The sequence below is a fragment of the Protopterus annectens genome, chromosome 11.part0 (assembly GCF_019279795.1).
Source record: "Protopterus annectens isolate FY-2018-M chromosome 11.part0, PAN1.0, whole genome shotgun sequence".
NCBI classification, from domain to species: Eukaryota; Metazoa; Chordata; order Ceratodontiformes; family Protopteridae; genus Protopterus; species Protopterus annectens.
This window is the reverse complement of record NC_056745.1, coordinates 953,297,624-953,313,060: the sequence shown is the minus strand read 5'-3', so window position 1 is coordinate 953,313,060 and position 15,437 is coordinate 953,297,624. Positions and strand designations below refer to the sequence as shown.

The 15,437-nt window shown below is 43.5% G+C and overlaps 1 protein-coding gene across 3 annotated transcripts in view; it reads left to right on the top strand.

The window, feature by feature from the left end:
* Positions 1–15,437, top strand: part of DMTF1 (cyclin D binding myb like transcription factor 1) — an 884,631-nt gene that overhangs the window by 346,608 nt on the left and 522,586 nt on the right. For all 3 annotated transcript variants that reach the window (XM_044088345.1, XM_044088344.1, XR_006366980.1), the window contains exon 6: positions 1,548–1,624. In XM_044088345.1, the coding sequence (XP_043944280.1) occupies positions 1,548–1,624 (77 nt within the window). The remainder of the gene's footprint in view (positions 1–1,547; positions 1,625–15,437) is intronic.

Below are 15,437 nucleotides of genomic sequence, written 5' to 3'. Positions count from 1 at the left end.
CAAAGGATTTTGATGTTTCTGAGCCTAATTTAAGTGTGGCTCTTCAATATCTTACTGAGTTACTGGACAAAGGTTTGTCCTTCTCTTCTATTAAGGTTCATGCTGCAGCAATTTCAGCTCACTATGAATGTGACCCTCCATTGTTTTCTCATCCTTTGTTCAAGCAATTTCTTAGAGGGGCAAAGAATATAAGACCCCCGAAGAGCTCCTACTCCTGCTTGGGATCTCAATTTTGTGTTGGAGAAACTCACTCTACAACCTTTTGAGCCTGCAGCTACTTCTGAGTTGAAATATTTATCATGGAAGACTGCTTTTTTGTTGGCCATTACCTCTGCAAGAAGGGTTTCTGAATTACAGGCCCTTATGGCGGTTGAGCCTTTCTTGATTTTCCATAAGGATAGGGTATCTTTGCGTACTAATCCTTCCTTTATGCCTAAGGTGGTTTCTAGTGTGGCTTTAAACCAAACTATTCATTTGCCTACTTTTTATGCAAATCCCCAAAATAAAGGGGAAAAGATTTTGCACACTTTAGATGTACACAGGCAGTTGCGATATTATTTGGACAGATCTAAAGGGTTCAGGCAGTCTCAACAGTTGTTTGTTTCTTTTGCTTTGAGTTCTCAGGGCAAGCCTGTGTCAAAACAAACTATTTCTAAGTGGATTGGGTTTTGCATTGCTTTCTGTTATTCCCATCATGGCAAGGAGATTCCAGCTGGGATTAGGCCTCAGTCCACTAGGGCTACTGCCACTTCGACAGCCTTTTTGAGGGGAGTGGCAACCAAGGATATTTTGGAGGCAGCTACTTGGAGTTCAGTGCATACTTTCTCTAGGCATTATCACCTGCCACTTTACTCTAAATCCAGGGCTGGTTTTGCCACTGCTGTTTTGCAGGGCATTTTGGCAGCTCCTGCTTCCTTGTAGTTTGGCCATCCTCCCTTACCTCTGCTTTGGGATTCTACCCAAGTGTAAGGACTGCAGCAATGTGAGATGAAGAACATAGTACAGTTTTGTACCTACCATAAATGTAGATGTTCGAAGATCACATTGCTGCAGTCCAATTTACCCTCCCTCCTTCCCCTCTGTAGTTAGAGGTGGTTGTGTGGGTTGGGTTGTAAATATTGTGTATATTGTATATATTGTACATATAATTAGTGCAAGGGTGGTTGGTTGTTTGTTTGCTGTCTTTTGGTTTTGACCTTTATTTCTAGGGTCTTCTGACATCTGGGGCAAGAAAAGACTGAGGATATGACGTCGGTCATGCGCATTTGTACCCTGACGTCCTGATGTCAGTCAAATGCGCCTTGACCCACGTCAGCCTTATACTTTGATATTCGGGCCGACCGAGGACAGCGGACTACCCAAGTGTAAGGACTGCAGCAATGTGATCTTCGAACATCTACATTTATGGTAGGTACAAAACTGTACTTTTTTCTTTCTTCTGTCAATTTTTTTTTAAATTTGCACCGAGACTAAATAAAGACATTGTGTATAAATTATGGAAATTCAATGTTTCAAGCCAGTTGTGATTTTTCTCATTTATTTAATAGGTCATAAGTGGAAACAAGGAATGTGGTCTAAAGAAGAAATCGATATCCTCATGAGCAATATTGATAACTATTTAAAGGTAATTTATTTGATGCAGCCTTCCTTGTGGGACATTGCCTGTCATAAAGTTCCAGCTTATTAACATAAGCTAATGGAGTGAGTTAACTAATAAATCTTATATACTTCTTTATTTATCTGCGTCAGTAAATAATGATGGTAACTATAAAGTGAATGCCTCCATGAGTCTTTATATTTTACTGTCTTGCTGCTGTTTACTGAAATAGCTGAAAGAAAAACATGTTGCTGTGTGAAGGTAGTTCTGTTTTGTTTTACTGCTGAAAGGTTGCTTTGCTTCACACCGCTAAGAAGCCTTTGTTTTTTATTTTTTTTTCCACATGCTTTGTGCCTTTTGCCCTGTATTCCGTTGCTTCCATTTGAGTTCCGCAATTCTGAAAATTGAATTTACAGTCCTTGTAGTTTCAAAATGCATCCAGTAGTTTCCTTGTTCTTATAACACAATGACATATCTATTTTTGGTTTGACAGGCAAATTCCTAAATGGTTTATCACTAAACCAAACTAATTTAAAAAGGCATCTTCACCTAAGTGGTGAAATTTCAGAGTCCATTTTTTTTGGTTTCAATTTATGTACCACTTTATTTACATCTTGACAGATCTGCAGAGTGGCATGGTTTATGCATGATGTCAGATTACAGGTATTACATCACATCTGCTTTGTTGGGTTGCGTAAAGAGTTTAACCCAGCTTTGTTCACAGTTGAGAAACCTTTTGTTTCACTGATGAGGAACTCAAAGTAGGGTGGTCCTAGTGAGGTCTATCGGGACAGGATGAAGGTTTTTATATGCATCTATAGGTGTGTACATCGGTGTTTGTGTTTTGTGGTGTGTGTGTGTGTGTGTATATATATATATATATATATATATATATATATATATATATATATATATATATATATATGTGTGTGTGTGTGAATCTATGTATATGTATGTATATATATATATCTGTGTGCGTGTGTGTGTCCTTCTATTCCAGTGTTGCAGTATTCTACATGTGGGTTTACCCTTCTTCCTTTCACATACATCTGGCCAGTATTCCAAAGTTTTTCAGTCCCTCAGGGTAAGTCGGGCATCTGACATGGCTGCAGGAACATGGGCCATAAAAGTGACGTCTGCACGCACCAGCCCTCAGAACTTTTCAGCCACCAGTCATGTGCCAGGTGTTCCTGCTACTCACTGTTGTTGGATTATAAATAATCAGATAAGTACCCTATTGGGGAACCTTTCAGTCCATTTTTTTTTTGTATGTAGTTTGTTCATGTCATCTGGAAGGGGCAAGTGTGAGTGTGGCCAGCAGATTCTCCACAAAGACACCAATGATCAGTGCCTTTTTCGTTTGGTAAAGAACATGACCACGAGAGCTGCCCTATTTGTCAGGCATTCAATCCTAAGCCCTTACATCGCTGATTGCATGCTCTGAACCTTTACCTAGAGAACCAGCAGTTAAAGCAACTTGCGTTAGGGATGGAAGGCGCTTCCGATGCCCCGACAGAACCACCTAAGAAGAGGGCCAAATACATGCAGCCTACCTCTTCTGCTGCACCTTTACCGTCCATACCTCAGCCTGTGGCCAACATCGGCCTGGCAGAGGAATCGGCTTCCAGCAGACAGGATAAACTGGGTACCTATGAGGAAGCCTCTAAATCCTGAGCGGATGACACATCCGTAGAGGCGTTACCGGCATCTGCCTCAGACACCGGGCGGATCCAGCTCTCTCTCTGGGCCCATCAGATTCCGCAGATCCCATCCATTCTTCTGACTTGAGGCCTTCTCCTACCTGGATGCCAGCTAGGCCTCTTTAGAAGGAACAAAAGACCAAACATCTCTCTCCACTATCTGAAAGCACACCCGATTGGCAAGCTTTCAGCTAAGGCCTATTCAATGCCTTCATGGCCATACGCCCTACCTCGGTAGGAAGCCCTAGCATAGTCCCTCCACTCTTAAGTCCTAGGCCTCAAACCTTGGATACTGTAAGGAGAGACGAAGAGGAACTTCCTTATTCCTCCTCAGAGGACTCTCTCTCTCCTACACTTCACAGATCACCTCTCCCCTGGGATATGGCTCCCCAGAAGAAGGGTCCATTGACCCTGACTCCCCAGTTGAGGATTTAACCTTTGAGGTAACAATCTGCAAAATGAAAGACCAGTTTAAGTGGGAATCCACTGACATGACTGAGGTGCAGAAGAGGTTCTATGACCTCATACAGCTGGACTTTCCCTGTCCTTCTGCTGTCCCTCCTATTCTGCCGGCATTTCTGGATGACTTTTCTTCAGCATACCTTAACCCTGACTCACAACCACCTGCTCCAACCAGGGCTGACAGATTGTACAAAGTTCCAGAATCAGAGAATTTTCTCCTTAAGTGCCCTCCAGCTGACCCAGCCACTATTTCCATTTCCAGTGATAGGGCTTCCAGACTTCTACCTACTACAACCATACTTCCAGCTGACAAGGACAGCAAAATAATGGAATGTCTGGGCAAGATCTTCACTTCTGCCACTCTGTCTTTCAGGGCCACAAATTACCAGCCTCACATGGCCAAGTACTCCTTAGCCCTGCTAGACAAAGCTACCAAGGAATTGTCCGACATCCCATACTGTGCAGCCAAAGCCTCACTGTCTTCCCTCCTAGCTCTCACCTCTCAGGTGAACAGACACTCCATAAGGTGCAGTTATGATGCAGCAGAAGCCTCAGCTATGCCAGCCGCATCAGCTTCTGCTTTACGGAGATATTCTTGGCTACATCTACAGCCCCTGCCAGACGACTTCAGGGCAAAGCTTATTGATGTTCCTTTAGATCATTCTGCCTTGTTTGGCACTAAAGTAGCTGACCTCTTCAAGTCTCTAGAGCAAAAAGGCAAAGAAATGCAGGACCTCAAACACCTGCTAGTTTTGCCCATTCCTAAGTTCCATAGGAACTACCCCCCAGACCTCCTAGAAAACAGCCCCCTCTGGCTAGAGCTTCTCCAGCCCTCAACCAGAGGCCTCCCTTTCAAGATAGGACAGGTAGCGTCTGACTACCTGCCAGCCTTACTACCAACCTCTCCTACCCCTCTACCCCTGTCTGCCCATCACTCTCACTGTTTCCCTGTATGGTCCCCCATTACCTCAGACAAATGGGTTCTTTCCATCATCCAGAATGGTTATGTTATGACCTGGATCACCCCCCCCCCCAAATATAAAAGGACACTCCTCAGCCCCCCACCAGTCAGTTCCACTTCCTGTAACCTGCACAAGCCCTGCTGACTCAAAGCACCATAGAACTAGTGCCTCTAGAAGCAAAACGAAGAGGATTCTATTCCAGAATTTTTCTGGTACCCAGAAAGGATGGACCATGAAAACCTATACTAGATCTTTCGTGTCTCAACCTTTTCCTAAAGGACCCTACCTTCAGGATGCTCACTCTCCCCACCCTGCCTTCAGGATACTCACTCTCGCCAACCTCTTCTCCCTGCTCCTGCCCCAAGGGTTCATGGCAACTCTAGCTATAAAGGATGCTTATGTGCACATCCCAGTAAAGCTCACATTCAGGAAATACCTGAGGTTTTTGGCAGGCTCATCCCATTTTCAATTCTGTGCCTTGCCCTTTGGGCTTTCCACTGTACCCAGGGTATTCACAAAATGTCTGGCTTCAGTCATCACTTATTGCAGGACAGTGGTTATCCAAATATTCCCCTAGCTAGATGACCTGCTGATTCAGGCAGACAATCAGAAGACCCTCCTTCTTCACACTCAACTTCTTCTGTCCCTATTGCAGTCTCTAGAATTTTAGATAACTTTCCCAAAATCTCACCAGGAGCCCACAAAGACATTGTCTTCCTGAGGTGCAGGATTTGCACAGACCTCATGAAGGCCTTCCTGTCACCAGAGAAGGTGGTATCCTTGACATATCAACTGCTCTTCATCCTCCAAACATCAGAACTGACAGCAAGGCAGTACCTGAGACTTCTGGGTTACATGGCAGCCACTGTACCCATGCTCCCCTTATCAAGACTGCACATTAGAAAACTACAATTGTATCTTCGGTCAGTCTGGACACAACATTCCCATCAACTGGAATTTAGCGTCCCCCTTCTACCTTGCTTGAAACAAGAAATTCAGTGGTGACTGGTATAAGTGTCCAACATCCCAGGCCTCCCTCTCCAACTACACCCACCCACACAGATCATGCATACAGATGCTTCAGATCTGGGCTGTGGAGCAACTCTAGGCCAAAGACATGTGCAGAGTTTGTGGCCAAACACACACAAACTAAAGCACATCAATGTCAGAGAGATGAGGGGAATCCTTCTTGCTCTGCAAGGCTTCCTACCTTACTTCCAGCAAGGCCCACTCAAGATTTTCATGGACAACACTACTGTCCTGTGGTATCTCAAACAGGGAGAGCCCAAATCCTACCTCCTTTGCAGACTAGCTCTGCTGGTGTGGGAGCAGGACACCTCACAGGGGATTACCCTGCAGGCAGTTTACATCCCCTCCCTTCACAACTCCCAGGCAAATTATCTCAGCATAACCATTACAAACAACCATGAATGGATGCTTCATAGAGATGTCTTCCTGGATCTGGTCCACCAGTGGGGTACACCTCAACTAGACCTGTTTGCCTCCTACATCAACAGGCAACTTCCTGGCTTCTGCACCAAGAATCCAGACCCCATGGCGCTGGCAACAGATGCCTTCTCAATTTCTTGGAAGGGGTAATTTCTGTATGCCTTCCCCCCTTCCCATTGATTCAAAAGGTGCTGCTGAAAATTCAGCAGAACAGAGCAAAAATCTTGCTGGTGACTCTGTACTGGCCAAGACAGCACTGGTTCCCCCTTCTCCTTCATTTGTGCAAGGGCAATCACCACAAGTTACCCCCCTCAGTGGACCTCTTCCCACAACACAAGGGATCACAGATAAACCCACAGTGGCAGTCTATGTACCTCACCCTGTGGTTGATAGGATTCTGATCCCCCTTCAGACACCTGTACAACGAGGTTCATAGGTAGGTACTAGGCTGTCTGCCCGAAGGCATTTATAAGCCTAGCTGGAATGTGATGGCTTTTGCCGCCCTCTTAGATTAGTTCCCTGTGCCTCTGTCCAGCAGAGCCATTGAAGTGATCCCTGGGGTAAACTTTCTGTTTCCCATCCACTCATCAAGGTTTGTCTTGAAGAGGGTTAGCGAGGAGGTCTGCCTAATGTAGATTGGAATCTTGTTCCAAAGCATAGGAAGTCTCTGGGACAGGAATCTATCCCTCCAGCACATCCTATTTATTGTTGTGGTGAGGTTTAGATCCCTGGACCGTGTGGCTCGAGGGGATATTGTTTTCTTTAGGTGGAGTATGTCCATCAATGCTAGGTTGGACATGGCCTTGTATGTCAGGCAGAGATCACCTATGAGTAGGCGGTATGCAACCGAGTACAGCTGGAGTTTCTTCAGTCGAGCTGCATAGGGCATCTGCTTGAGGCCAGTGATCCTCTTGGTGAGGTACTTCTGTGGTCTTTCCAGTTGTTGCAGGTGTCTTGTAAGGTACATCCCAAATGGGGCATTGTACTCTATGACGGATCTGATGAGTGATGGGCCCAATGACCTCTTTCAATCTAGATGCAAACCCATTTGTGATTACGTGGGCCACATAGAAGGATTTTCTAACCACTTTGGCAATGTGCTTATCAAAGGAGAGGTTACTATCTACTTGGGTCCCCAGATCCTTACGTCTTCTGTATTTAGGGGGCTACCACCTATGTGGTAGTTTGTGGGTACTTTGTTTTTTCCAAATGGGGATGACTATGCACTTTTTGACATTTAGCTTGAGGCCATAGTTTTGACACCAGGTATATGTCTCAGTGAGACCCTTTTGGAGGTTGTCTGTGTCAGCTGGAGAATCAATTATAGCCCCTAGTTTGCAGTCGTCTGCGAACTTGGTCAGCCATAGTCCACCTGTGCTTGCCTGTACCTCTGAGAAGTATATGCCGAACAGGAGGGGTTCTAGGACTGAGCCCTGGGGAACGCCACTTGTAACCGGTTTAGAGTCAGACCTAGCTCCCGCAACTCTTACCATGTGAATTCTGTCCGTGAGCCAGTTGGCAACCCATCTCATGACGTAGGGGTTTATGTTCAGGCTGGTGAACTTGTCTATAATACCTGAGTGGGGAATGGTGTTGAATGGTGTCAAAGGCCTTTCCAAGGTCTAGGTAGGCTGTGTGGACCACCTTTCCCTCGTCTATAGCATTGGTAACTGTCTCAAAAAAGTCCACCAGGTTTAGGAGGCATGATCTGCCCTTAACAAAGCCGAACTGGGTAGGGTCCAGTGTTTGGAGGTTTCCAATGTCTCTGTTAATGAGATCCATGATGATGCGCTGCATGGCTTTGCAGACCAAGCTAGTCAGGCTTATAGAGCGATAGTTCCCGGGGTCCATTTTGGCTCCACCTTTGTGGAGTGGAATAACCGTTGCTGTGCGCCACTCTGTGGGTCGGTAGCCTGTGGAGAGGCTGAGTTTAAACAGTGTTTTTAGGTGTGGTGTTAGTTCATCTTTGAGCTTGTGTAGGACACTGCTTGGGACACCGTCCGGTCCCATTGATGCTGTGTTTTTGGCTTTGGAGAGGGCTGTTTTAACTTGAGTGTCTGTGATTTCAGGGGCAATACATTCTTCTGGTATAGTTATGGGCCCTTTTGGGGGTGAAGTTTGCACTGAACCTGTCTGCCAGGATGTTGGAAATATCGGTCAGTTCAGTGTATTTTGTGCCATTCTGCACTAAATCTGAGCAGATCTAAGAATTGCCACTTAGATTCTTGACATAGCTAAAGAATGCCTTGTGGTTATCTTTGGAGTCCATGGCAATTTTTCTTTCGAAGCTAGCCTTGGATGTTTTTATGAGGGAGCGTAGTTTCTTGCTGATACTGATTAGGGATGTCTTCCCATCTTGGGATTTTACTCTTTTCTGTACTAGTTTCCTCCTTCTATTGTATAGCTTGTTTATGGCAGGGGTCCATCAGACTAGTTTCCTTTTCTTGGAGGAGTGAGTCTTGGTTTTGTTTGGGATAGCACGATCCATGCATTCTTGTAGGTGCCCATAGAGTGCATTAGTAAATGATTTTGCAGCTTAGACAGTGTTACCCTTTAGCATATGGGGGCTTTGAAACTTCCCACCTCGGTCTTAAGTAATGTGAAGTTTGCTTTTGAAAAGTTTTTCACAGTGGTGTCTTTGACTGGGGGTGGTGATGGAATGTGGATATCCAGAGTGATTAGTTTATGGTCAGATCTAACCAGCGAGGGGTTGACCTCTGGTGTGGAACACTGGTCGTCCATGTTAGTGATGACCAGGTCCAATATGTTGTCACCTCTGGTGGGGGTGTTGACCAGTTGATCCAGGTTGTTTGAGTTTATAAATTCTAGGAAATGTTGGGAAAGGGAGTTTGTACTTGAGTAGTTTTCCCAGTTAATGTTTGGGTAATTGAAATCACCCAATATCAGGGTGTTTGGTAGGTCCTTTATGTTTCCCAGTGTTTCCAGGAATGCAGAGAGGGGGTCCTGGGACATGGTGGGTGATCTGTAGCAAGCTATAATTTGAATAGCAGTTTTGCCCATTGTTAGTTGCACGTGGATGATCTCTGAAGCATCGTGCTGTGCCACTAACCTGGAGGTGTGGGTATCCTTGATGAATATGGATACTCCCCCGCCTTTTGTATTTCGGTCCGGGTTTTGTGGCCGAAATGTATGGTATGAGTTGTAGCCTAGTAGTGCTGTGGTGCTGTCTGGAGCCTTAAACCAGGTTTCTGTTACTGCACATAATATCGATTTTCTCCATACTGAGGAGTGCATCGAGTGCATGCATTTTGAGGTTTAGACTTTTGGCATTCAGTAGCATTACCCTCAGTTTTTTGTTACTTGTGCTATTTACGGCGGTGGGTTTGTCTTTTGAGCCTTGCCTAAAAAAGGCACTATGGGGGTGGCAAGAGCCCTGGCCAGTATTCAAAAGCCTAAGGGTGGCAGGTGCAAGCCGTCTCTAGCAAAGCAGCGAGGTTTGCAGGTTGACAGACACTGGATCCCCTTTGAATGACACCAGAAGCTTAGCCAATATTTGATATTTTTTTCACTATACCGTGGTATCATTCTTGGTGAGGGCAGGATGCTACTCAGGGTCAGGGTCATACCACCCTGGGCTACGTGATCAGAGAGCTCCTCCTTGTCTCTTTTCATGTAGTCCAGGGAGGTACGGCTCAGGCCATTCACACCAACATGGACAATGACAGAGTCATATTTGTGCTTGTTCTGGAGTGACCTGAATGCTTGTGTTATGTGGCAGATCCTGGCACCTGACAGGCAGTTAACAGTAACCTTCTCCTTGTTCAGCCTAGTGAGTGGGACATCAGTGTGCCTGACTATAGAGTCACCTATTACTAGTGTGTTGGGTATGTTATTTTGCCTTAAGGGCTGTGATTGTGTGGCACACTGGTTTTGTGAAGTATGTGTTTCATGGTTTGTGTTGGGGGGTGGAGGTTGCTTGGATGTCTGCTTTGGAGGTCTCTGTTGCTTCTGCAGATTTTTATTTAGAGCCTCCGAGTCTGTTTTCGTGTATTTATATGTGTTTTTTGCCGGTGCTGGTTTCATAGGTCTATGTGAGACTGATGGTGTGATGCAAGTAATTCCCTTTTCCTCTTGACTGTCTGGTCTGGTCCAGTCTTGGGTTGAAAGAGCTTACCTCCAGTTTGGCTGTATAATTGCATCTCTCGCATGTATTATTGTTTGGTGGAAGGAGGAGACGGTTGTCTGTGTACATGAGGCAATTATAACATTGCCTCAAAATGCCCATATTCACCAGTTGGACCAGAGAGTACACCTGAAACTGCCCTTTGGACATGTCTGGATAGGTACAGTGAACTGTTTTACTGATTGGCTGGTAAGGTCGAATAGAGAGCCTTGTCCTTCTCTACAGTATAGGGGAGGGGTGTAGTGCTAAGGTTTATTAGTGCTTGCTATGAGTTTTGAGCAAGTGCCGGTGTGAAAAGTGAATGGTTTGAGTGCTTAAATTGAAAGTTTGTCTAGTTCCAAGGGAAAAATTGAAGAGTAGACTTTGTGGAGCTGGGAATAGTTATACCCTAGCTAACCGGCGCTGACCGGAGCGCAAAACCTTGCAAATGGGGATTTTATAGCAGGGAAATGAAAGAGGTAGAAATTAGCCCAACATGGCCAATAAACTAAAAAGTAGCTGAAACAAGCTTTTTAAATCACAGAAACTCTAGAAAATTGCCATTTTAGGCAGAATTAGCTAAAGGCAGCAAGAAAATGCAGAACAATTATATTTAATCACTCCAAAGTCTCTATTTTGTCTCACTGCTGCTATAGAACTCTGCAGGGCACCAAGCAGGAGCTTGCTGAGCTGTATACTAGCACAAAAACCTTGCAAATGCGGGTTTTATAGCAGGGAAATGAAAGAGATAGAAATTAGCCCAAAATGGCCAATAAACTACTAATTTCTGGGCTGAAACCATACCTCCCAGGGACAGATAGGCTGTTCAAAGCTCCCTCTCTTACAGTGAACAGACAAACTTCCTTCTATCCATGTAAGGTATGGGCAAATACAGAAACTTGTAACACAGCCCTGAATTCAGCACTAACCTGAAAACTGGACTATACTAGCTTAGAAAGGTGGAAAACAAGTATATATTTTTTTGTTTTTTTGTTTTTTTTTCAGAAAATAAAGCAGATACAATCAAAAAAACACTTTAAATGCACAGAAATGGCTATCACACTTGAGTGTGTAGTCTACAATAGTTAAACAGGTAATTTAAACACAAAAATGAATTTGTTAAAGTACAGGCAGTAAAATAAGTACAATATGTAGCTGAAACAAGCTTTTTAAATCACAGAAACTGTAGAAAAGTTGCGTTTTAGGCGGAATTAGCTAAAGGCAGCAAGAAAATGCAGAAAAATGATCACTCCAAAGTCTCTCTTCTGTCTCTCTGCTGTTGCACGAGGACGTGATCAATGTCCTGCAGGAGGCCAGGAAACCTACCACATAGAAAATCTTACCTCTCAAAGTGGAAAATGTTTTCCATATGGTGTCACAAAAGGCAGTTGGACCCGCTGGCAAGTGACATCCCCCTAATCCTGTCTTACCTGTGTGAACTATTGCAGACAGGTCTGGCCTACTCTTCTATTAAAGCACGCTTGTCTGCAATCTCTGCCTGTCTCCCTCTGGATCCACCCCTAGCATCCAGACTTTCTACCACACTCTTCCTCAAAGGGGTACTTCACCTAAGACCCCCCCCCCCCCGGAAACCATCCCCTCCTCACTGGGATCTTAGCTATGTACTGGAAAATCTCACCCTAGCTCATTTTGAGCCAGCGGACAAAGCCTCCCTAAAACTTTGCACGTGGAAAACTTGTTTTATTGGTGGCTCTGACCTCAGCCAGGAGGGTCTCAGAGCTACAAGCTCTGATAGCTAACCCACCATTCCTAGTCTTCCACCTTGACAGGGTTACTCTCAGAGCTAACCCGTCTTTCATGCCCAAGGTGATGAATGACCTTTTTTGAACCAGGCCATACACCTGTGCACCTTTTTCCCCAACCCATAGGGGGAAAATGAGAGAGTACTCCATTCTCTAGATGTCCACAGACAGCTTAAGCTTTATCTCCATAAAACCAAGTCCATTAGAAAATCTGCCCAACTGTTTGTCTCCTTCCACCCCAGAGCCCTGGGGAAAGGAGTGACCAATCAGACCATTTCAGCCTGGATCTCCAAGGCCATTTCCTTCTGCTACATATACCATGGGAAAACCTTGCAGGGCAATATTAAAGCCCATTCCACCAGAGCTATGGCCTCTTCAGGAGCCTTCTTTAAGGGGCTAGACACCAACATGATCCTTGAAGCAGCTACTTAGTCCTCAGTGCACACTTTCACCAAACATTACAAGCTGGACCATATCTCTAGAGCCAGGGTGGGGTTTGCCAGGGCTATCCATCACGGATTCCTGGAAACTTCAACCAGACCACCACCTCATTCACAGTGAGTTTTGGCACTCATCCACATGTAGAATACTGCAACACTGGAATAGAAGGCCATAGAAAAGTTATGTAAAATCTTGCCATAACCATGGATGTCCTTCTCCTCCATGTTGCAGTATTGCTTCCCACCCTCCTTCCCCTCCTATCAGGTTGCACTTGCTCTTCTGGGTGGCACTGGATGGGCTATGCCCTTCTATGACTGGCACTGACTGGAGCCTTCTTTTCTGAAAAACTTTGGAATATTGGCCGAAAGTACGCGAAAGGAAGAAGGGTAAACTCACATGTAGAATTCTGAAACATGGAAGACAAGGACATCTAAGATTTTACACAACTTTTATATATATATATATATATATATATATATATATATATATATATATATATATATATTTAAGTGATCTATGTACTTAAGTGACTTGGCTGATTACCATGTTGCCCAACAGGAAATTCATCAATGTGTCTTGCTTAACAGCAGGGTAATCAATTGTCAGGTGTGTGTGTATGTGTGTGTGTGTGTGTGTGTGTGTGTGTGTGTGTGTGTGTGTGTGTGTGTCCGTGTGTGTCCGTGTGTTTGAGAAAGAGTGACAGCATGCATCAGTAGAGATTAAGAGGTTTCTTCTTTTACTCTACTGTTGTGAAATCCTTGAGTTAATACATGTAGAGTTGCTGAGGTGTTGGCAAAACACACCTGTTTATTGAGTTTCCATTGAAGTATTATGCAATGTCTACTAGTCAACAGAATGGCAAGTAATTTAAGTGCTGTCAGTTGATAGATACAGTCATATACATGTGCTTTTGTGCATGTGTTTACAAAAGTATATATGTACTTTCTTTCATTTAAAGCTAATTTCAGTGAATCTGAATTCACCCTGACCAAATCGCTGAAAGCTCAAATTACTGAAAATTCATTCCACCAAATCTCATTTCACTGAGGTGAAGTGCTGGCACTGTGTACAGTACTTTAAGGCAAGTAAAAGGTATATGCCCCTTTCCCCACTGTAGTGCAATCCTGGAGTTAGTATATATAGTTAGGGGGGTGTGGGGAGCACACCCCCACATTGGGGAGGGTGTGGGGCTCAGCCCCCCACCTAGTTTGATTTTATATTATATTTCACTGAAAGCTTCAAAACAATACATTTTAAACAATAGACATGCATGCTTACAACACCAATGACTAACTCTTTCCAGAAGAAAATATAAACCCAAACTAAGTTGGGGCTATGCCTCCCACACCCCCCCCAATGTGGGAGGCTGTATCACCCACACACCCCCAACTATATATACTAACTCCAGGATCGCACTACAGTGGGGAAAAGGGCATATACTTTTACTTGCCTTACAGTACTCTACACAGTGCCAGTACTTCACTTCAGTGAAATGAGTTTTCAGTAATTTGAGCTTTCAGCGATTTGGTCAGGGTGAATTTAAATTCAGTGAAATGAGCTTTCAATGAAGCAAAGTAGAACCACAAACACACACACACACAGATGGATAGATATATATACAATACATACATGTGTATATATATATATATATATATATATATATATATATATATATATATATATATATATATATATGACGTGTGTGTGTGTGTGTATATATATATATATATATATATATATATATATATACATATATATACATATACATATATATATATATATATATATATATATATATATATATATATATATATATATATACATATATATATATATATATATTTTTTTTTTTTTTTCAGTTAATACTAACGGAACTTTGGATTCTGTCCATGCACCATCATATATATGGTGTAACAGTAACATTATGCTTGATGTTGTTTTCTATGAGAGCCCAGTCTAAAGCAAATTTGTATGTGCGGGTTTTACCTTTAACAAATTACCTTCTTCAGACTGGGTCATTGTAGCAATGAATTTTAACATTTAGGTTTACTGTCCTTTAGTTCACTTCCTTGCCTAGCTATATTTTCATCAGGTGTATCTTTATTCCATTTCAGGATCAGCACTAGTCTTACACTTGTGCCTCCCTAAAAATGCACCTTCATAGATGTACAAGACCCTCGTATATGTACTTCATTGTCATGCACTAGATGTTCATCATATTGTTCACTTTTGCATTAGTGTTAACCATCTTCAGTTCTTTCTTGCAGCCATATAAAAACAAGACTTGTTAGATATGAATACTGAGCATCAGCAGTCTCTTTGTTCAGCCTGTATGCCATGGTGCAAGTACGTATCCTATTGGGGAAAAAAATATTTCTGTTATCTCTTACTTGTTTTTAGAATTGGATTTTTTGAAATTTTCAGGTATCAGGGATAGATGTCAGTTTTCTAAAGTTAACAAGTGCATTTCTTGCAAAAAGCAAATTCCTTGCAAAGGCTTCGACATTCTCTGCTTGTATTGTGTAGGGAAGGTGAATGCCACCTCCTGTTGTTATTGCATTATTGGGCATAAATCAGAATCTGTTTGAATCTAAAAAGGCTGTATGATCAGAGCCACCATGACCTCAGCCATGTCATCCATTCATGTAATACTTAAAAAACTTAAAGACATACCAATGAGAGAAGAGATTGTGGAAAGATGAAAACATGCCTTGCAAGTCACAGAGCATCCCAAGAGTAAAGGATATCGCATCCAGTGAGGTGTCTTTATAGCCTCTACCCCCAAGGTCTCTGGTAGTGCCCCTCAGAAGATTACTATTCTCATGGAGAAAAACATATCCTTCCAAGCCAAATTTCTTCAGCACCCAGTCATTCTAGATGCCTGTCTGTAGATATCCGGCTCAGACATCCATAACTGCAATACCTAAGGGTAAAGACAGA